Here is a 24,314-nt window from a genome sequence, read left to right as displayed (position 1 = left end):
ATATATTCACAGATTTTTCATTCCCTTTTGGTAAAGCATTTGATATTTCACAACATACTGGCTTATGTGAGCTCTAAGGTTAAAACAGTCTTTTTTAATCGCACTTCCTTCACACCTTCAAAAGCAAAAATTTGGAACTTCGATGTGAATTATTTGTTTTGCTTATTTGACTCAGATCTTGGCTCTTACCGGTTTTTGAAGATGGGGTATTTCGTAGGAGGTAAAAATAGCTAATTTAGAGCATGAGGCTTTTTTGTATGATCAAGAATGTGAGGGAATAGAGTGTTACAGTATAAGGGCATTAGGGGCCTGAACCACTCACAAGGTAATAGATTGCCAAGGGTCAGTTGGAAACGAAAAGGAAAATCTCGACTTACCATGCATTCTTCAATAGTGATCATATACCCCAGGTTCGCAGGGTTATCTGTGTACTATTCCATTACCCCTGTGGAATACTGAAGGGACGTGGAATTCTGATATTTTCCTTCTTAAATGAACCATGTGACCTGGTTTAGTTTCAAGGGAATTGAAATTATTGTATGTATGGCCTCCTGTGTTTAGTACTCAGACTTAAACCTAATTTTGTAATTTAGCCATACCCATGTGGGGTTAAATGGACTTGTGATTGTTTAGGAATCTCACCACCAATTAAAATATTATTTCCATGAAAATTCTTTTGCAGTCTTAACTCTGTTCCCAACACCTTTCAATTTTTTTCTTGGAGTCTCCCTTCCTCTCTTCTTCTCCAAGAATATCAGTCCTCTCAGCATGTTTACAATCGAGTATGCACCTTTCCATGTTTTTCCCCATGCCCTATAGTCATAGAAGTGTGTGTCTTTATTTTACAGAAATGGCCTGTATTTAATATTTTATACAAAGAAAATACGGATTTTTTTTAACACTTAAGATCGGCATTTTCAGTCATTTCTATTGGAAATATCTAAGCACATTTGATTGGAAAAAATTATCTAACGGATATTATTAAAATGTGCTATTATTTTATAGGAATTACCATAACTTTAGTGATGCTAAACAGAACTATGATGAATACATGTCAGATGGATAGGAAAGAAAATTATAAACTGAGAATTTTGAGTGCCAGGGTGCCGAGCTGGCTCAGTTGGTAGAGCATGTGACTCTTGTTCTCAGGGTTGTAAGTTCAAGCAAGCCCCGCTTTGGGTATAGAGATTACTTTAAAAAATAAAATCTTAAAAAAAAAATAGTCTTTAAAAAAAAAACACAGAAAGGAATTGACCTCAAGAATTTTACCTTATATTTACTATTTATGCCCCTAAAAAGATAAGTCATTTTGAAAATTGATTGGGAAATTATATAGGTGGATATTCCTATAGTTGAAATATATTTTCCTATCAGGGTATTTTTTTCCCCCCTCCCTATCAGGGTCTTAACTTTATCTTTAGTTAGATTTAACTAACTTCATTGACCTGAACTACTTGATTGGATGTTTGCCAATACCTAAAATTTACCTTTTTAGTAGTGTTAAATAGGATAAAAATACCCAACTTTTTTTTTTTTTTTAATACCCAGCATTTTAACTTGGACATGTTTAAGTTCAGTCAGAAAGGCCACTGCAAAAAAAAAAAAAAAAAAAAAACCACTGCATCTCCTAGCAGTTAAAGAGAAGAGGCAAACTAATTTGATTTCTACATATGAAACTTTATTTTCATAAAAAAGTAATTGCTATTTTAATTTTAAATAATTCTTAATCTGTGTCCTTGGATTATACATGATACATGTTAAATGAAATCCTGCTGATCCTCATTCAGATGTTTGACTTTCCTTATGACAGTGACTTGTGCCAAGCTCTTCACACTTTTCTTCTCAATATTTGGGATTGTGAATGCTACAGACTCAATACATGATTGCTAATGAATTAGTGTATTTGATTAGCGCTTTTTAAAAAGTTATATTGATATTTTCCTTCATTTGGGGATTTAAAGAAATAAAATTTAATATTAATGTTTTCCATCTAATTACAGGAGTCAGAAATACCATCAGAGGAGGGGTACTGTGACTTTAATAGTAGGCCAAATGAGAACTCTTATTGCTATCAACTTCTTCGACAACTAAATGAACAAAGAAAGAAAGGTATTCTTTGCGATGTCAGCATCGTGGTGAGCGGAAAAATCTTTAAAGCTCATAAGAACATCCTGGTTGCAGGCAGCCGTTTCTTTAAGACTTTATATTGCTTTTCAAACAAAGAAAGCCCTAACCAAAACAATACTACCCATTTAGATATTGCTGCAGTTCAAGGTTTTTCAGTCATCTTGGACTTCTTGTATTCTGGTAACCTGGTGCTCACAAGCCAAAATGCCATTGAAGTGATGACAGTGGCCAGCTATCTTCAGATGAGTGAAGTTGTTCAAACTTGCCGAAATTTCATTAAAGATGCCTTAAATATAAGCATTAAATCCGAAGCTCCAGAGTCTGTAGTTGTGGACTATAATAATAGAAAACCAGTTAATAGAGATGGTCTATCTTCATCACGGGATCAAAAAATTGCCAGCTTTTGGGCAACACGGAATCTTACCAATTTGGCAAGTAACGTAAAAATTGAAAATGATGGTTGTAACGTCGACGAGGGCCAAATAGAAAACTACCAAATGAATGACAGTAGTTGGGTCCAGGATGGTTCACCTGATTTGGCTGAAAATGAATCTCAAGGTCAAACAAAAGTGTTTATTTGGAATAATATGGGCTCCCAGGGAATTCAAGAGACTGGCAAAACAAGGAGGAAAAACCAAACTACAAAGAGATTTATTTATAATATACCACCTAATGAAACAAATTTAGAAGATTGCTCAGTGATGCAGCCACCTGTTGCCTATCCAGAAGAAGATTTATCATTCATCAAGGAAGAACCAGGTAAATGGTTTATATACAAAGATATCTCCATTTTCATTCTTATGAATTATGGTTGCATATAATCTTGAAGTATATTTTCAAAGTATTTTTTAAACCTAAATGTAATACACAAATATTAAATTTGAGTGTTCATAATAAAAAGAAAATTACTGGTATAATTTTGATATATCTTTTTTTTTTTCCTCTCAGCATGTGTTTCTCAAAGTTTGTGTTAATAATCAGGTTTTAACTTACATTATTAAGTGGCCCTGTGGGCTCTTCTTCATTTATAATTCTTTGATTTCTCTGATCTTTGGCGCTGTGATCCCTTTGTTTGTACCCAGTGCTGGAAAAGATAAAATAATGTAATCTTAATTGGAACATAATCAGTTTGTCATTTCAGAATATTTTTGAGATCTAACATTTCTTATTTCCAGGTTTTTTTTTTTGTAATTAAACATTTAAGTGTTTTTATAGAATTTTGAAAATGATGGTGGGATTATTATTTGTTTAGAGCTACTGCTCTATTCTTACTATACATATTACAGAAGCTGAAATGTTTTGAATTTGTCCCACTGTTGCCTCATTTTTTTGTTGTTGCCTCATTTTCATTCTCATTTGTTAAAGAGGGGACTCAGACCTTTCCCTTCACTAATACAACTAAAAGCGTATGTACAAAATCATAGCATATCACATTTCTACTGTGGACTTTTTTTTTTTAAATGGGGTAGGGGACCATTGTTACAGAGTATAAATAGAAAGATTTGAAACTTGTCCTTTCCTAAATTTTATTTGAAGAAGTAGCGCAGTGGATTTGAGGTTTTCCTATGCAGACCCCATACTTGAGGTATATGTCTACCACTGTCATTTATGATTTAATATTTGTTTTGCTCTCTCAAAGCCTTGTTAACTATTCAGTGTCTGATTTACATGATGATGATTATCTGGGGGTGGAGTACTTCATTAAAAAGAATCATTGTTTTTGGTTCTCAAAAAAGCAGAATGCCTTAGTACTGTGAAATGTTTTGGTTTTCTAGGTTTGAATTTAGTGTTCATTGGTTTTCAGATTTACTTAGGTGGAAATCAACATGCCTGCATGATGAATACTATTTACTGATCTTTTCCCTCATACTTATTGACTGTTGTTTAATAATAAAATCCCAGAGGCAGTTTCTTTAAAGTATTAAGGGTAGGTTTTCTTAGCATCACTTTATTTTGGCTTAACTTTTCTTATAGAAGACTTTGAAGCAATTCTCAAAAATAAGCTACATTGTTTTTCTGCTACAGAGATTAATCTTTTAACAGTGTAATGGGAACCCTGTGGGGTTTTTTAAATACACAAACACATACATGATTTAAGGCATAAGCAGGTTTTGGGGGGTAGTAATTGGTAAAACTAATCAGCTTATAGCCCAATTCTTAATGCCACATATAAATTGGAGTGATTCAAAGAAGCATTACTGTTGAACCAATGCATACCTTAAAAATAACATTACTAGCTATTAACTCTGCAAGCACCCCTTCAGCTGAGTTTGTATTGAAGGATTAGTTAGATGATAAATTTCTAGCCTTACATGCTTTCAATTTATCTCTTATATCTTATAAAAGAATTCTATTATGTTATGGGTATCACTTTGGTGTCTGAACCTTGCTTAACTGACATTTGATTTTATCAGTAATGTGCTGTATTCCAGCTGTTGAACTTTTTGCAACTTTTTAGTGCCTCTAAATCGAATCTCACTGAATGAGAGAAAATGGCGATCTTATAAGAATATTATGTTTAGGATATAATACAGAGCCAGGAGTTAGCAAATTGTACTGTAAAGGACCAAACAGTAAATATTTTTGGCTTTGCTGGTCGTTAGGTCAATTACTTAACTTTGCCATTGTAGCATGAAAGTGGTCCCAGACATAAAGTAAACACAGATGAACATGAATATGCTTTAGTAAACCTTCATTGCCAAACCTTGGAATAGAGCAGTGGGTCTTAATTTTTCTTGGATGCATATTGACATCACTTGGGAACATTGCAGACCATGATGCTTGGTGGGTCTTTCCTTTCTTTCCTTCCTTTCCTTCCTTCCTTTTCTTTCTTTTTAGATTTTATTTATTTATTCATGAGAGACACGTGTCACAGAGAGGCAGAGACACAGGCAGAGGGAGAAGCAGACTTCTGCAGGGAGCCCGATGCAGGACTCGACCTGGGGGAATTCCAGGATCGTGCCCTGAGTCAAAGGCAGATGCCCAACTGCTGAGCCACCCAGGCGTCCCTGCTTGGTCTTTCTGGTAAAGATGGAATTAATTGGTTCTGAGAAACTGCCTGGTTGTTGGAATTTTTATAAGCTCTGTAGGTGATTACACTGAAAGTGCAGGTTGAGATCCACTGACAGCCCAAATTGAGTCACGATTTGAAGATGATCTCTGTACCTACCTACTTATGTGACCATGATCTAAAAATTAAAGTCCTGTCTTCAATTTCATCTTTAGAGTGTAGTATTTAGTTTATAGAATAATTATGAATAGTTGTACAAAAGTACAACTATTGTCATTATAGATCCCTTCAAAATTAGACTATTGAGATTATTTAAAATTGGTTTTCCAGCAGGGTGCTTTTTACTAAATTCTGGGAAAGGTAGTCTTAATAGCCTCAGCTTGCCCTTTTTGTTTGAATAATTTAAAAAATACTCTTTTAAGCAGCCCATTTCAGTGTAGAATGATACTTATTAGGAAGTTATTTTATATTGAGCCAAAATTCATTCTTTTACCTTCATGATTCTGCCATTTTTGAGTAGTATAATCTGAGCCTAACCTCTAATCTACCTGATAACCAACTATTCAGATATTACAGATAATAAATATTGCCCTGAGGTCCCTTTTTCTTCTGGGCTAAGTGAATTCCAAGCCCCTTTACCATTTTTTTCTCACAGTCAAACTTATGTTTTTCACCCAGAAATTTTGGTGTACAGAATTAAGTGGAACTCTGCAGGCAAATTCTGACCAATATAGAACACAGTGGGTCTGTGTTTATCAAGGTTAAGGCCTGTCTCAAGGTCATTGAGCTAGTAAAAATAGAGCAGGTTTCATGTTTAAGACTGTCTCATGTTAAAATGTTGCAAATAATGAACTGGTAGCCTCAGTCTTTTAAAAAATGGGTCCTTTTAAAACTTCAAACATTTTTATGAACTGCACCATCATTAGGTTATACTTTGTTTCCATTTATTGAGAAAATACTGAAAATGCACTGTGAAATAGATGCTTTTAAGTGAATTTAAAACTCTGTAAATATCTTAAATCATAGAAAGTTATTGATATGATTTATGAGCAGTGCTTGGCATATTCAGATTTGTGAATCCCTTTAAGAACTATGACTTCCCCAGATTCTTAAGCCTAAAGTCTGTAAACCACAGACTCTAAATATTTTCTTGCCACATAATGTTGAAGCTCGTGTTCTGATGTTGTAGGGAATTATTGTTGTAATATGTGAGATATGATCTAAGATATTGAGATAAGGTATACCCACAAATATCAGGGATTTTATTTAGGTGGATTTTATCTTAAACTTGCATAGCTGTTACTTGACTCACTACTGTAATTGGCTTCAAATCATTTTTGATATATGAGGATACTTGAAAGTAGAATTTAGGAAAGGTTAGATATAAACTTCTGTTCTTTTTACTGTTTTATTGAAGCTTCTGGAATAATTAAAACTGTCAGGAAAGAATTCTAGGTAATAAAACAGGAAAAAAGGTGTCATTAATGAAATTACTCTGGTAATATAAAGATTTCAAATCTTTGTTTTGCTGATTCACAACCAGAAAACAAATTTCAGGCAAGTAAAGCATATAAAAATCTGAGATTAGAAATTAAATTGTAGGAGTAAATATAACACCAAAGTCGTTTTTATAGTGTGTTCACACATGCTGTTGTTTTATTTTTTTATTTTTTAAAGATTTTATTTATTTACTCGTAGAGACACACAGAGAGGCAGAGACACAGGCAGAGGGAGAAGCAGGTTCCATTCAGGGATCCTGACGTGGGACTCATCCAGGGTCTCCAGGATCACACCCTGGGCTGCAGGCAGCGCTAAACTGCTGCAGCCACTGGGGCTGCCCCATGCTGTTTTAATCAGAGCAAGTCACGTTAATCTCATTGTTGATCTTTTGATGCCCTGTGATCGTTAAGGAACATGGTTTTTTGAATCTAGATTTTTCTGTTATTTCATTTACACCAGTAAGTTGCACCTATTGTAAATAATTGCTCTTGATGTGTACACATTTAATTTATGCACACATACATCATTTTGAACAAACATTTTTGAAGTGACTGAACATCAGCAAAACAAAATACAGCAGTAAAGAAGTTAAGTGTGCTACTGGAGAGTATTAATATGGTTGCCCTAATTAAGCTTTTAATTGGCTCTAAAATACTAAGCAGCCTCTCAAAAGGAGGAAACATGCCAATTCTGGAGGATGACAAACTTCTCCAGTACTGAATTTTGAAAGGAATTTCTCCAGTGGGGTTTTATATAGTTGAGACTATGTAATATAGTAAACAGTCTCCTCAAAAACATTTTCTAGGAAATGAAGCAGTAGATTATATGATTGAGTTTTGTATCTTTAATAAAAGCTGATATAATTCTATATAGATGATTTAATTTTTTCTCAATGTCATACAAACATTCAGATGCAAGGTGATTTTATGTTAGCAAAGAATTTAGAGCTCTTTTAATTTTTTTTTAAGATTTTATTCATTTATTCATGAGAGACCGAGAGTGAGAGAGGCAGAGGGAGAAGCAGGCTCAATGCAGGGAGCCTGAATGCGGGACGCTATCCCTGGTCCCCAGGATCACACCCTGGATTGAAGGCAGCACTAAACCACTGAGCCACCCAGTCTGCCCTAGTGTTCTTTTAAATCTAAAGATTCCTTTCTTTCATATGTACTTCTGGGGAAAACAGTTTTTAATAACATTTGAAAATTTTTATTAGTTCTTATAAATTCTTATAAAAGTAGAGTTGAAATCAGGTTTCAGCTTCACATATTTAGCTTTGGTTAGAAAGCACATAATTTGAGTATTTAGAAGACAGCCTTGAGAACAGAATGCACAAGCCAAATACCTCTAAGATATTCTAAGTCATATTTGAAGTAATGAATTATTCTATTTATAGTGAACTCCTGAGTTATCTACTAACCAGCACTTCTATGTTTTGGATTGATATTTGGCATTATTTTCAGATGTTGCAGAATCTTAAAATGTTTTCTGAAAGATTAAGTTTTTACAGTTCTTAAAACTGGCTATCACACTTGAGAGTAATATTTTTGACCATGCCATGTAAATTTACCATCTAAACTATTTTAAAGGGATGCCTGAGTGTCTCAGCGGTTCAGCATCTGCCTTCAGCTCAGGGAGTTGACCCTGCGGTCCCAGGATCGAGTCCCACTTCAGGCTCCCTGCATGAAGCCTGCTTCCCCTTCTGCCTCTGTCTCAGCCTGTCTCTGTCTCTCATGAAAAAATAAAATCTCTTAAAAACTATTTTAAATATGATTAAAAACCATGGAACTTAGCTTTGTTTAAAGAGATGTGGCCATTGGACTCAGTGTTGTTACTACTCAGTTTTGTAGCTATAACTAGCCTTGAGTGTATCCCACATAATGTCTCTCTAATGGGAAGAAAGAAAAATTTCATAATTCTGACATCTTGAAATCCAGTAAAAACTACCCAGAGCTTTTTCTTAATCATTTTGGCAACAAAACCTGATACTCAGTTGGCAGCAAACCCAGCTATTTTTATCTTTTACTCATTCCTTTAAATGTGAATATTCATGTTTTGTTGCAGAAATACTGTTCTGATTATAGGATGCTACCCTAGACCCCACTGGGAGTATTGTAGTTAACTACTTTTCTAAAATCTGAAAATTGCTGCATTCTACATCTTCCTCTAAGCATTTCAGATAGATTTATGGATCTGGATTAGTTGTGTTTTTAAATCTTAGGGTGTTCCAGCTGTTCTGCTCTGCCTTTCAGACATCCTTTTGGTTTAATGTTAGGAACGATGAGCTACAAGTGATAATGCTAAGTCACTTTTCTTAGAAAATAGTAAAATTGGATGTTAAATGGTAGTTTGAAGGCCTGATGTTCATTTTAAAAAATAAAGGTACACCAGTAGTTAATGGGCTGTAAAATATACTAATCTCTAAAAATCTTCTAATGTTTAATCTTAGGAAGATGATAGTAGGTAACTAGACGGTAGTAGGAATTTTCTGCCATCTTTTTTTCCTTCTTTTTTCCTCTGCTTAGTGTTCTTACGTCCCCTGTCTGCCGTATTCATCCCGAGATGACTATATTTTTTATTAACCTGCTAGATAAAAACCCTAAAGAAATAGAATCTGTGTGGCCAGATGAGTGTTAAAGAAGCCTTGTGGATGAGTTATAAGAGCTTTTTTGTGAGTCCTGCCTGAGAGTATCAAGTTGTCTAAATCCTTTCAGTGTCAATGCCTGAGACATCTACAAAACTGAAATTTTGATTTCTGACATAGTCTTAATATTCTGGGATGGGAAGCTGGTCTTAAATCTTCACTCAAAAGTGTAAAGTTATATTCTAACGAAATAGTACTTTCTGGGATACCAGAATAGCTTTCCACATCATAATAGGGAATTTGGCAATTAAAATTTTAAGTCCTCCCAAAAAAGCATCTTGCCAGATGATATTGATGTCAAGATTGAGGAGTCCCTTACCTGGAACTTGTTCATAAGATTGCTGTGGGGTAGAAACATACCCACTGCAGTGACAAATGTTAAAATAGTACATATGGCAGGGGGTGCAGCGGGAGGTTCCCAACTGCTCAGAAGAGTTGGAGAATGCTACATAGAAAAAGCAGTAATAAGAATTGGATCATGTGTAGGTGTTTGCCAGGAGAGGGAGAAGGGCATTCACTGATGACAAGGTAGCAAGAAATATCAGGGTAAGTAGGTAAACGAATAGAAAGAAGAGTGTGGTGGGAAATGAGGTTGGCAGATAGGTTAGGCCAGATAGTGATTCTCCTTGTTCTACATGGCAAATTTGTGGATTGTATTTTACAGACTGAGGCAATGGGAGGTTTTTAACTAGAACTTTGGTCCCTTAAAATATGCCTCTGGGAAAAAACAAATAGATTGGGGTGGGAGTGATCTGGGTGGACCTTTTAAGGACCTAGCAAGAACAGAAATAACACCCTTGTTTGAGTAGTGCAAAGAAGAAACAGTGTAGTCTAAGATGGAGCAGTCGCTTGAGTCAGTGGGGGTGTGAATGGAAACTATATGTTTAGTCTCTGGGGTGCTACAGGAACTGTCAAGGGTGCTTTATATAACAAATTTGTAAGTGAATTTACTCCAAAGAAAAATGGAAAAACCTGATCGCAGTGAATGAAGAGGAAAAATTATCTGTTTATAAAAAAGAAAAGTTCAGAAACTGTCTTCAGAGAAAAGAAACTTGATGTTGACATATTTATGTGAAAATGAAAGTGGGGATAGACTGAATCTGAGTTTTTTTTTTTTTTTGTACAATGGAGTTATTTCTAAAACCTTGATTTCTGAGGTCATCTTTATTCCATTCTTCTCAAGAATATTTATCATTTAAGAAAATCTAAGTCAGTCTGCACTTGCACTTGCCTCTGTTCTGCAATTTTGAGAACCAAAATAAAATGGTCAGGGAAACCTTCTTTATTCCCAGCTTAGTTTTGTTTAGCACTTAACAAGCAGGTGCTGTACTATATTATCTTACCAGATGACTTGGAAGCATTGCAAACCTGCTGTGGTCCAAGAGAAACGTATAACCATCAGCACCAAGATTAACCTAGCATGATGACACCTAGATTTATGTTGTACTTTACATTTTACTTAGTGTTTTCATTTACTGATGTCACTTTTCATAGCAACTTTGTGATGTGGGCAAACATTGCTACTCTATTTTTATGCGAGAAAAAGTTGGTATAAATTTTGAGAGATTTACTATACTGTTTTTTTTTTTAGCCTCATTCTTTTTTCATTACTGTTCAATTGATTTTTTTTAAATCTATGAAAAAGATCTTTTTAAAACATGCAAAACATGGTTAATCAGAATATTTTTAAATGAACCGGAAGAGAAGATTGCTTTCAAGGATAGACAAAAATGTACTAACTATAAAGAACGATAGCTGATATCTAGGTAGACTTGAGGTTTTGGAAATGGTTTTATTAAATAAAGGAATTAGTAAAGTGAATGTTGATTTAACGTAGAGTGTAAGGTTTATTTTTGTTCATTAGCAAAAAAGTATAACCTTCCTATCACTACGAAGGTTAATTAAAGGTGGATGTACTTTAACTTCTTCACTCTCATTTCTAGTATGGCAGATTGTTTTTCTTTTTGTTTTTGATTTGTGTGTGTGCCAGGTCCATACCTTTAGTGTAGATAGTTACCTCCTGAAACTGTTTTAATAGCTCTTCAAAAAGGTCTTCTATTTTGCTAAGTTTAAATCAAGTGACAGATTTTCATGGGAAGGTCACGAATGTCAAAAACCAAGTATAGTTGAGTTTATTTTTTAATCCTGTAATTTTGGAGAAAAAGATGACCAAGAGTTACTGCTTTCTCTTCCTACTAAAGCAAAATTAATTTCTGTTTCAAGTGAATGGTTGGTTGCCTCATTTCTATCCCACTTAGATCAACTGATTAGAAATGAGTTGCTAGGCAGTTTGACTGGTTTCTAATAAGGTACAACAATGATACCACGTCTGTATTGATTCATGAGTTAAGTGTGCTATTTCTGAAAGTTGATTGTCAACCTGGAAAAGCTCACCTATTCTGAGATTTGTTTTTGAAATCAAGAACCACGTAGTATCTTTCAAAAGAGATTTGATATCTGTAGCATAGTTATGAATTTGTTTTCCAGAAGAAACCTTGTAAACAGGAAAAATATATTTGTCATCTATTAAGCTTTCAGGTTGAGGTATTCTGTGCTTGGTGTAGGATTAAAGATCACAAATTCTAATACTTAAAGAGGTAGGGTAGAAGACAGGAAATGTCTATTTTAAGAACCAGCTGAGGAAGCCTCAACAAATCACTATAGAATGTTACATAAATAGAAACACCCTGTCTGTATTTACAAACCCACTTGGCAGAATTTTAAGAAGTGCCCTCTGAGCAGACTGTACACTCCAGAATAATGACATTTTTTAAAAAGCTGGAAACCTAGTACAGTTGTTTGAACGATTTAAATTATTTATTGAAATATATTCAGCTTTTCATAGGAAAAAAAAAGCCACTAAATTTCAATTAACTATTTTCAGTTTAAGGGTATGTTTTTGTGTTTACTATATACCAGAAAACAAGTTATTCTTTAACCATTAACTAAAACTGAACTAGTAATAGAGGTTGCAGAGGGCAGAGTATTCAAACCAACATTTAACAACCCTTGTTTGAAAAGTGTTTTGTCATACATTGGGATGAATGCTGGGAAAATAAAACCTAACCAGTATCCCTCCCACCTCTCAGGAAACAGGTAAAGGAATTTATTTACTGTTCCTCTTCTACACGTGAAATATTTGTTCATTTTACTGACTTCCAGCACATTTATTCTAGGCAATAACCTCGTCTATTAATATTACACCTTACAGAGAAAATAAATGCTGGCAGATGAATGACATTAAGTATCTGTCTTCTAACTTCTCCCTATATGTTGATTGTCTTTGCTGCTTTCCTAAGTACTTAAACATTTGCTTCTGGATTCCAGAAATTCGTTGAATTTCTTTAGTATTTTTAACTTCTCCTTTTCTTAGTGACTTCTTCATTTCAGCGTTTAAATGTTGTACTTTCACCTTTAAAAAAAAAGGCTTTCTCACTCTTCCCATTTGCAACCAAATTTCTCAAATTGTATTATATATCATAATTCATCATTTCTGCTCACAACACAGGCCACTCTTACTTTTTCTCCTTGCCCCACTGATCTACTAGAGTCAGTTGCGCTGACCTCATCATTGGCCTCCTGGGTGCTCAGCATTTATTGGGTGAAAGTAATGCATGTTTCAATCCTTACCTTAAATTTTTGGCAGCATTGTTGGAGTGGAATTTTCCTTGAAATACTTTTTTCCTAAATTCTGCATCATTTTACAGTTTATTAAATGCTAAGATTCCTCAATATATTGGTCACAGTTTTTTCTTCATGGTCACCATCTGTTTACTTACATGACCTTATTTACCAAACATCCTGAAAACTCATTTTTATCACCAGCTTAAGCATTGTATGTATATAGCCTTTGGTACTGATTTCTCCACTTCAGAGCTTAAGTGAAAAAAAAAAAAAAAGTTAAAATTTTGAGACCTTGTTACATACCAAGCAAGGAGCTAAGCACTTTTCATTTATTATCTCATTTGGTCTTAGATAATAATAATAAATTAAAAGCAGCATAGCTCTTTTCCTGATAATTTCCCTGCCTTTACAATAAAACAGTTCTCAGTCTTTATTTAGTAGGCATCAGAATCACCTAGAGAGTGTTTTAAAATGCAGATTTCTGCGCCCCACCTCCAAAGTATCTGATCCAGTAGGTTGGGATGGGACCTGAAACTATTTCTATTTCTAGCAAGTTGCCAGATAATGCTGATACTGCTGATTTAGGAGCTATACTTTGAGAACCACTATGTTAGAGAAGCAAAATAATGTGCTTCACGACTCACACACCTGGGATGTGACAGCTGAGACCAGGTCTCAGGCAGTATCTAGAGCTTATCCAAACTACCTCTTAAGGTCTGTCAGACTAAATATCTTAACTACCTAAAATTGGTCCTCTTTCAGATTTCCCTGACTGCCATTGGTATAAGATGGAAACTTCGCTCCCGCCTTCAAACACTGCCTCTCCCATTTTCAGTCTTACCAAGCACTTCTTAGTTCTGCTTCAAACAATCTACTTTCCTCCCATTTGCCACTACAATCAACCAAGTCAAGGCCACCATCAGTCTCAACTGAATTTCTATAAAGAGCTTTCTAACTAGTCTCCCTATATCTCCTTTTCCTCCTTTAATTCATTCATATGATACCAGGAATAGTTTTTTTAATGCCATTTTAAAAATCATTTTACTACTTTTAAGAGTAAAGGCCAAAATCCTCACCTTAATCTGTAGCACTCTGACCTGTCTATGCCTGCTTGAGGATCTCCTTCTATTGTGCCATTATGATGTAATCCAACTGGTCTCTTAGAACATAAGTGCTAGATCTATTAAGTGATTTGGGGTTTTAAAATTATGCACTAGAACCATTACTGAGTGGCATTCTATTTCATTTGCCCACCAATTTTTTGAATTCAATACCTGCTTATGTAAACAGAATTTTAAAAAATTTTTCCTTTATTATTTTAATCTTGGTGTTGGGAAGCCAGAGTGGTGGGGGGTGGTAATATCAAACATGAGTCTTAAGTGACAGGGAGATGAAAGATTGTCCATAAAAAGTGGCATTTTAAAAATGTTTTTCACATAACATTTGAGAGAGTAGATAGTACCAATGGGATGATGCTAGATTCACTAGTAGAAACCCAAATATTTGGACCTTGTATTCTAAACTAAGGAATTTGAGGGCAAGCCTAAAAGCTCTGGTGAACTGTTGAAGATTTAGGATTCATGTTTCAGAAGTACGAGCATTATGTTTTGAAGCAAGGATACCAAGAAACTATTTTAGTAATTCACTAATCCAAGGGAACAATGATGGGTACCTCTGAATTAAGGCAGTGATAATGAAATAGAAGGGATGGAATAGATTTAAAAGAAATTAACAGATGGAACCAAAAGCATTCATCTCATTAGTATGTATTTTGTTTTAAGCTGCCTCTCTACATCCTTTCCATATTTTAAGATTAAGGAATTAATCTTCTCTGAAATCTTCCTTTACTATTCTAGCTTTAATTGGTCTTTTTCACTTCTGAATCAATACAGAAACAGTAACGTTTTATACATGTGCTTAGTAACAGTAGCAGCTGTCATTGGGTGCCAAACGCTGTAATTTGTAACACTTGACTTGGATTATCTGACTTGATTTTTTTTTTAATCAAATCTGAACTATTTGGAAGCATATGAGGAAATTGAGGCACATGCTCACATAGCCAGTAACCTAATTCACCCTGCCTCTTAAAGCTTATTCCTATTCAGTACACTGTTCTTACTCTCGAGCGTGTGCTTGTTCTTGTGGCTGAAAACCATGTCTGATTTTATGCCTTAATCGCGTTAAGCACGTAGTAGGTATTATAACTTGCAGATAGATAATTTTCTATTTAGTCCGCATAAGAAACTACCAAGCAGGGAGTGGTTGATGATTGTTATAGTGTGGTTGTAAGTAACAGATTATTGTACATCTCCTTTTCAGATCTGGATGGTGCTCTACTCTCAGGGCCAGATTGTGATAGGAATGTGAATACAAATTTATTGGCAGAAGCCGGCTCCAGTCAGGATGGAGGTGATGCTGGTAGGTATAGTAGGATTTACAAAAGTACAGTAAGAGTATGTTTGAGAGGATTTGAAGATTGGGAAGTGATTGTGTACATGTTTAAGGACCTATTGCAGTTTCTCTCCCTTAAGGGAGAGTATTATATGAAAATACTTTGGATCCATGGTAGCTATGTTTATGATAAGACTTTGGAAACCTGGTAAATACAAATGGATGGGTGTTTCTTACTGTTTGGGAGAGCCATTTATTTAGAGCTTTTCAAATTCTTAAATACCAAAAGTAATTAAGTTAATAGGGCTGGTGGCTTCCTGCTAGTATATACTAGGATGAAAATGGTAATTATCCAGTTGGCTGATTAACGTATTTTAATTGGCTTTGATGTAAAATAATAGTATGGTAATCTAAAGAAAATGTTAATTCTATAGTAGTGATGTTTCTGTCATTTGTACTTCCGGAAAAGTATCCTTCACATAGAGGCAGAGAATCCATAAATATTCCAGAGAACAAAGTAAGTATAAAGAAGGGGAAAAACTTTCTTTAGAGAAAAATGCCAAGCTAATAAATACATAATGACAGAAATGAAAAATACCCCACAGGAAATAATTCAAGATCATCCATGGAGGGACACCTGCGTGGCTCAGAGCATCTGCCTTCAGCTCAGGGAGTGATCCCGGAGTTCCGGGGTCGAGTCCCACATTGGGCTTCCTGCAGGGAGCCTGCTTCTCTGCCTGTCTTATCTCTCTGTCTCTCTCATGAATAAATAAAAAATCTTTAAAAAAAATCATCCATGGATATTAAGCCACTGTTGATTGGCTATCCCACAATGCAAAAGGCTGTTATAGTATATTCACATAGTTTCCCTATCGTCCCAGATAACTTCAGTTAAACAAAGAGGAAAAGATTTCTTTATAATGAAAGCAGCAGAGATACCATGCCTCTACATGTAATGCACTAGCCAGCACAAAACATCACCTACATAGTATACTTGCCAAAATGCATGGTCAATCTTGATGACTGATCAGAGTTCTAAAATGACTAAAGGGGCATTTGAGGGACACCCGGGTGGCTCCACGGTTGAGCGTCTGCTTTTGGCTTAGGGCATGATCCTGGAGTCCCAGGATCGAGTTCCCCATCAGGCTTCCTGCAGGGAGCCTGCTTCTCTCTCTGCCTCTCTCTCTCTCTCTCTCTCTCTCTCTCTCTCTCTCTGTCACTCATGAATAAATAAAGTCTTTAAAAAGGGAGAGGGGGACATTTGAAGAACAGTTTGGAATTTGTGTAGTATGGGTTAAATAATAGTTTGACAATTTTAAATTTTGTGGATATGATAAAGTACTATGGTTATGTAGGAGAAGGTTCTAGAAAATAAATGCTATATATTGAGAGGTAAAGTGATGAGTAAATAATACATAAAAAGTGTGTGTTCACAGAGAAAGTACATGTGTCAAAATTAACATTTGTCAAAGGCACACAAAAGGAATATGGATGTTCATTGATTCAACTTCTCATAGCATTGGAATTCCTTAAATTAATGGGCAGGGGGTGGCTAGAAGTACTCAAGCTTTCAGAAGCTTCTGAATATAATATGTATGCACTGACCAAAATTAAGCCCTAATTCTGAAGAAAAGAAATTGCCTTAAGGTGGTTTCTCCCAACTGTTGAAAAGAATTAACAAAAAGTTTTGAAATGAGCAGTTAACAGTGGGGTTGAATTTTGAAGACTTTTTCCTTGTACAAAAAATTGCTAATGGTATAAGTATTTTATATTTGGTTTAGAAATATGGTTGAAGAGTGGTCTTTGTGAGTTGTACAATAGATTATTTTTACCATAAGAATTTTTGTATCAGCTATAAATAATGAGAACAATGAAGTAGGGGTAGAGATTTAATATTTTTATTGAAAACTCAATTATTTAAGAGCAAGAAAGCTAACAAGCAGTGGCGGGACAGAGGGAGAAGCAGGCAACTGAGCAGCAGGGAGCCAGATGTGGGGTTCAATCCCAGGACCCCAAGATCATGACCTGAACTGAAGGCAGATGCTTAACCGACTGAGCCACCTAGGCGCCCCATACTGATTAGTCTTAAGACAAGATTATGTGATTGTTTTGGGGGCAATGCAGAGCTCTCCTGTTCCAAAGCTGGGCTTCAGGGCGGTAGTCTCAAGTGATAGAATAATTAAAAGTAACTATTAAGAGAGAGTTCTGTTTTGAATATATTTGAAATATAGTATAAAAAAGAAGTTTTGGGACACCTGAGTGGCTCAGTTGAAGTGTCTGCCTTTGGCTCAGGTCGCGAGATCCCGGGATCCTGGGATAGAAATCCACATCAGGCTTTTCTGCTCAGCGGGCAGCCTGCTTCTCCCTTTTCCTCTGCTTGTGCTGTCCTCTCTCAAAATAAATAAAATCTTAAAAGTTTCATGTGGCCTCCATGCACTATTAAATATTGACATTTATTTTGCCAAATTTTTCTCTCTGGTAGTATTTTAAATTTTAGTTTTTCTATTTAAGATGCCTGTAATTAGAGTATTACGATTAGGATAATAAAGTATGAAGACGTCTCGGTTTTAGATTACAATGTAGAGATTTTTATCCAGCTATTTTAATGAGCTGTTCTATCATAATATTGCATAGATATAATAAATTTTATGTCCTATATTGTTTTATTCTAATAATAAATATCTTTATTACCATAATTACATTAAAATCACTTTTCTGTTAGGTACTTCACATGATTTCAAGTATAGCTTGATGCCTGGCCCTTCAAGTGATTTCAAGTATGGACTGCTACCAGGTACTTCAAATGATTTCAAGTATGGATTGATACCAGGTGCTTCAAACGATTTCAAGTATGGATTATTGCCCGAATCTTGGCCAAAACAAGAAACTTGGGAAAATGGCAAGTATTAGTCAACTAAACATCTGCAGAATTTTAAAATGATTTTTCACAATTAAAAGCTTCCATATTCTGGGTCTTAAAAAATCAAAATACTGGTAGTCCTATAATCCCTATTCTCAGGGACAGACAAACTTTTGATAGCAAGTTTTCTGTTTAATATATAATTGCTTTTGTGTGTGTGTGTTTTTTTATTTTCAAAGGTGAATCATCTCTAATCATGAACAAGTTAAAATGCCCTCATTGTAGCTATGTAGCCAAATACAGACGAACACTAAAAAGGCATTTGCTCATTCATACGGGAGTCAGATCATTTAGCTGTGATATTTGTGGAAAACTGTTTACTCGCAGAGAACATGTGAAAAGACATTCCCTGGTAAGTAACTTTAAATATAACTGATCTTTAAGATAAACTGTATGTTAGTGAAGTTTAAGGTATTTTAACATTGTTACCTAAAATTTAGAGAACTTGGATTATTAAACAAATTGTTTTAAACAAAGAATATGATTTATGAACTGAGCTTCATATAGAAAAACAAGGGTATACATTCAACCATTGTTAAACAGGTGGTTTAATTTGATTGGTTCAAATGCATTATTGTCTATACTGTCCTTATATTGGATTTCTCCCCCTTCAATTAGGTGCATAAAAAGGATAAAAAATACAAATGTATGGTGTGTAAGAAGATCTTCATGTTAGCAGCCAGTGTTGGAATAAGACATGGATCTCGACGCTATGGTGTTTGTGTAGACTGTGCAGATAAATCACAACCAGGAGGACAAGAAGGTGTAGATCAGGGACAGGACACAGATTTCCCTCGGGATGAAGAATATGAGGAGAATGAAGTAGGAGAAGCTGATGAAGAGCTGGTTGATGATGGAGAAGATCAGAATGATCCATCTCGATGGGATGAATCAGGAGATGTTTGTATGTCTCTAGATGATTAACTGACCTATACTCCTCAAGGATGCTGCATTTGGACATAATATGAATCGACAATTTGAATTGTTGAACTTGAAGGCTTGCAAAATATGGTACATGCTGGATGGTAGTTATGTTGCTGTGAAAACTGTAGGGTCAAAAAGCCTTATAGCAAAAAAAATTTTTTTTTTATATTTGCACAGGACTGTACAGCAAACAACCTTGTGGTTGGATTACATGGAGTCCCCACATCTTCAGTCAGTTATCAAAGTAAAAATATTTTTTATTTATAGGATATACAATAACTATTTGGGTCCTACGAATATATAGTACCTATCCTTAAAGAGCTTACATTCATGTGCCACTTTAACATGAATGAAGAAAATCCATTTATAAGACTACAGTGACAGCTGACCCAATTACTCTGTCCATCAAACCACTCAGGCTAGTTTGTACTAGTAGAGTTTTGTTTCTATTTTTATTTTTATTAATTTTATTTTTTTTAATACAGATTTTCAGTGAGGGGCCTTTTCAACCCCATTGGTTCTACTTTTCTGTATTTTTCCATTTTAATTTGCTTCATAACTTAAACCAAGTCTCCTCTAGTCTTAGGTATTATTTCTCAATTTTGTGCTGATGGGCATGTTTATAAGAACTGGAGAGGTAATTTATTGGAATGAACTAACTGACTTCCTCCATTCCCCCCTTTCCTTTTTGACATGAATTTTACTACTTCACAAATGAAGAAATGATGTTACAAAGTTAATGTGGCGAAGTTGACAAATACCACTAAAATGATTATGATTTAGAAATAACTTTCTCCTGCTGCTCTAATCTGAAATGGTTATTATATGACGTCTTCTGACATGGTATTCGGTTTTGAGTATCTGCTACTTTGGCACTATTCTTGTTTGCCTCTTTTTATTTTTGCCAGTGTACTATACCTCAGTCCTATTTGAAAAGAGAAATCTAATCAAAAGAAAAGTCATAGAAACAATAAGTAAAATGATTTGTTTCGTAATTTGACCTCCATGTCCAGTTTGGTTAGCTTGTTATGCAATATAAGTGAAATATCAGGTTTTTACTCCTGTGCCCTTTTTACCATTAAAAATAACACAAAAAGTGAATTCTCTTTTGTTTGATACTTACCGGGATATTGAGTGTTTTGAAATTATGATAGATAATTATTTTTTCAATTCCTCAAAGTTACTACATCTTCATATATAGTCTTTCTGGTAGTCACTATGATTCAACAGTCTGCAAAAAATCTTACAAAATAAAATAGGCTTTACGATTGTTCTGTTGACTAAAATCCTTCAGGGTGCAAGAGGTGATATAAAATTGAAGTTATATTTATTTAGTCTCCTGACAGATGAATTAGCTGATTGTTGAACTCACAGCAGCATTTCACAATTAAATTAACATGCATGACATTTATCAGGAACATTGTATATTATATAAGATTGAGGGATATCATATTTTCAGCTTTCTTTTAAAAAGAAATTGAGTATATTTTCCTATTTTATATCAGGTCACTAAATTGTGCTATTTGTGTGGAAAAATTGCAAAGTACACTTTGACAGACATAATCCTTTTGGTGCTCCATCTGATCAAAGTTGAAGATTGATTTTTTTTTTTTTTTAAGAGACAAGTTTTCTCGTCTCCAGTTTTGGTAGTATAATGGTTTAATGTTAGACATTGTTTCTGCTTGGATAAATCAAAGATATAAAGTACAGTTACAGTGGTTAGATACATCTTTTGTCATCTAAACTTTATTGTAGTTTCTACATAACTGTAAAACTGACATGAATAGTTTGGTTTGATTTTTGTTTAAGACTGAAGAGTACATCTTATTCTCAGTGTTCTAGACAAATGAGTATAATGTAATTCTGGTGGGGTCCAAAGTAGACGTTAGTTGGGCAAAGATACTATGAATGAAAAAGTATTTTAAACGTAAAATGTTCTGCTTTGTGAATATGTAAGTATAGTATAAAGATTTCTTTCGTCCCATTTATCCCCCTCCTTTAAAATAAACCATAGTTTACAATTGGTAGATCTGTCTATATATAAATATATATTAAAGAGAAAAGATATATATCTGAAAATCACCTAAATCTGCTTTATTAGACTACAGTTCACTTATTGCATAGAAACTGGACTTGGCTTTACATTCTTAATGTACTTTTACTTTTCCTCAAGATATGAACTTAACTCTCTTTAAACTGAATTTTCTTTTACTACTTAAATCATTTATGTATATCTGGTAAATTATGACCAAATTTTTGTTAGATTGCATACAGTAAATTGAAATACACACTTGGTACACTACGGGATTGTTGTGCTTTTGTTTTGGTTTTAGTTGGAAATAAGGTTTGATGTAGATGGCTTGTTACTGTTAATTTAAAATATTCTATAATTGTCCATTACCTTTTATGTTGTGTTGTGACAGATTTGGCTATATTTTTAGTCAACTGAAATATGATACTTTAAAAGTTTGTTTTTAGAAAGGTAATCCAAAGGAATAATGTTTATACTCTGAATATATTAGCCTCAGCCTATATAAAAATTTCTTCTTTAAAGTAAGCATTTTACCAGAAACAGAATTGACAGATTTTTCTACTTGCTGACTGCCTAACTTATTTTGTTTCATGATCTCAAGGGACTGCCTTTTCCCTTCTAGGTCTTTTTTTAAAAATAGTTTTAGTACTAAGGTATACTACTGGACGTTTCTATTTTTTTTTTAAGTATATTCTTTTTCTGACTTACAGTACAATTTCAGGAAGTTGATAGATAGTAAGAACTTATGATTGGTCTCAGAGGTGACAATGATATACTCATAATTTTGTCTGTGGAGCCTTGGCAGAATTATGTGTCACACATTTGCTGAATTTTTCTCTTGTAACTTATATTTTAAATGAAACCTATTTTAGAGCTTGTAATTTTAATGAAGAAGAATATAAACTTTTTCTATTCACTCTAGTAACAGACCCTCTCATCCAAACTAAGATCATGTATTCTTAGGCTTCTCAGAGACAGTTACTTTCATATGGTCCCCGCTTTGTCATTATTATTGGCCCTCATTTTTCATATTCACTAGATATTTTGCTCATTTTAGCACCCTAGCAATTAAGAGCTTAAAAAAATGTAGGAAAGGGAAACTGAACACTAATGAATAGCCTTGAAATTTGGTGGGGGGAGGAAACACTAGGTGGGTTTGGCAGAGCCGTCCTGATGGAGAAGAGTAAGATGAAGGAGTTAATTCACGTAAAGCGCTTCAAACACTGTCTGGTACATAATAGAGGCCTAATACATCCTAGTTTAATAGTGGATGCGAACCAAGAGGAAAGGGGGAGAAACAAAGTGAAAGCATCAGGGTTGGGAAATCTATATTCATACAGTAAAGTGTAAAATGCCTGAAGATGACTGGAGTAGTATAACATGGGGAAAAGTGTGATGGAAGAGGAGTTTGAAAATATCCTAAATTTCAAAACTTTGGTAAACTTTATATTTTTAGGATTTTTGTCAACTTAAAGTTTATTTTTCTGAATAATATTCCAAAAGCTACTTTTTTTCCCCAGTGCCTACATGTGCCATTTGCGCTTTACATTTTATCTAATTCCCAATAAGGTAGGTGCTACTGTCTCCATTTTATGGAAAAGAAAGGCTCCAAGAGATTTGCATAATGTAACTTGCCCAATATAACACAGGTACTAAATGGTAGAGCTGGGTTTTGACCAAATTTGATTTTGAATGAAGCCCATGCTCTTTTTATGGGGCTCTATTAACTGCCTCATTGAACAACTTTTATAAAATTTCAGTGCTTTAAAGGAGTTTGTGTATGGAGACCTATTTTCCCTGTAAACCATCTTTGTTAGGAATTTGAGCGCCTCATCTTTCGTTCCCTAAATATCCTTATCACTCTTTTCCTCTGAGTACAGCAGTTTTGTCACCTGACTATAAATAAGATACCTGACCTCAGTGTAGCACATGCTATTAACTGGCCGTGGCGTTTTTATTTTTGAAAGGATGGTTTTAAAATGAAGAACTAGATGTGAACCCCAGTTTTTGTGCCGTTCAGTCACCCAGATCCTTAAACTTAACTATGATACATAATATATGTGCTTAGAACTAACAGGTGTTTTTTTGTAGTCACTTTAGGATTTAAAGTGGAAAGTTTTTTTCCTGCTGTATCCCTGCTTTCAAGTGAAGTCGAACAGTTTTAGATAGTTTAAAATGTGTTAGGGATAAGCACACTTTACAAGTTGTTTTTTAGCCCTGGATTTTATGACATTGGGTACTTAATTTGGAGTACACTGGCTATTGAGAACAAGATTTTGGGTTTAGGGGAGAGGGATGGTTGAGGCCATCATGAAATGGGAGAATCAGCATTTTAAACACTGTAAACATAAAAGAACGCTTTCTTCTGCCTGCTGTTTGTAAAAGCTCTTTGGGAAGATCTTTTACGAAGACCAATTTTTTTAAATGTAATTTACCTACCTAGTATAAGTGTCCTAAGACATGTATGTAAACTTCCAAACCTGTTTTGTCTGTGTATTTAGAAAATACACAAGAATCTTTATCAAACCTAAAAATATAAACTTGTGAGCACTAAACTTGCTTCTGGCTTTGTGAATTTTGTTGACTCTGACATTTAATTCAGATTTCTTTGCATTGAAAGTGTACTGATTTAGACTAATTGGGGTAGGGGGGAACACCTTTGTAAACTTTGACTTGTGTATAATTCAGATATCTTTGTACTTAAGGTTTACATCTGTCTTGGGCTCAGGGCGTGATCCTGGGGTCCTGGGATTGAGTCCCGCATCGGGCTCCCCAACAGAGAGCCTGCTTCTCCCTCTGCCTGTGTCTCTCATGAATGAATAAATGTATGTTTAAAAAAAAAGGTAAGCTACTTTATCCCATATTTACTGCATATTAGCAGGCTAATAAATTATAAGTATGTTTCAACTCTTTGAAACTTTAATAGTACACAATACATTTTTCTGGTTTTTTTTTCTTTTAGTAATTTGTGGTGGTGGCAGTAATAGAACAAAGGAAATCATAGAAATGACTAGACACTTTACTAAAGAAGTGAGTTGTGTTTGGAGAAGGCTGCCTATGTAACACATAAGGCACAGGGTCTTTATTTTTTAAAGATTTGATCTATTTATTCATGAGAGGGACACACAGAGAGGCAGAGACACAG

The 24,314-nt window shown here is 34.7% G+C and overlaps 1 protein-coding gene across 2 annotated transcripts in view; it reads left to right on the top strand.

The window, feature by feature from the left end:
• Window positions 1-23,724, top strand: part of ZBTB10 (zinc finger and BTB domain containing 10) — a 32,274-nt gene extending 8,550 nt beyond the window's left edge. The window contains exons 2-6 of one of the 2 annotated variants that reach the window (XM_026014117.2): window positions 2,001-2,886; window positions 15,222-15,320; window positions 18,016-18,192; window positions 18,393-18,565; window positions 18,832-23,724. In XM_026014117.2, coding sequence (XP_025869902.2) covers window positions 2,001-2,886; window positions 15,222-15,320; window positions 18,016-18,192; window positions 18,393-18,565; window positions 18,832-19,137 — 1,641 coding nt within the window. In that variant the 3' untranslated portion in view covers window positions 19,138-23,724. The remainder of the gene's footprint in view (window positions 1-2,000; window positions 2,887-15,221; window positions 15,321-18,015; window positions 18,193-18,392; window positions 18,566-18,831) is intronic. The other variant, XM_072734428.1, reaches the window with a different exon arrangement.
• Window positions 23,725-24,314: the final 590 nt, after the last annotated feature.

This window comes from Vulpes vulpes, chromosome 13 (genome assembly GCF_048418805.1).
Source record: "Vulpes vulpes isolate BD-2025 chromosome 13, VulVul3, whole genome shotgun sequence".
NCBI classification, from domain to species: domain Eukaryota; kingdom Metazoa; phylum Chordata; class Mammalia; order Carnivora; family Canidae; genus Vulpes; species Vulpes vulpes.
The sequence above is the reverse complement of the archived record's forward strand: the minus strand, read 5'-3'. Positions and strand labels throughout refer to the sequence as shown.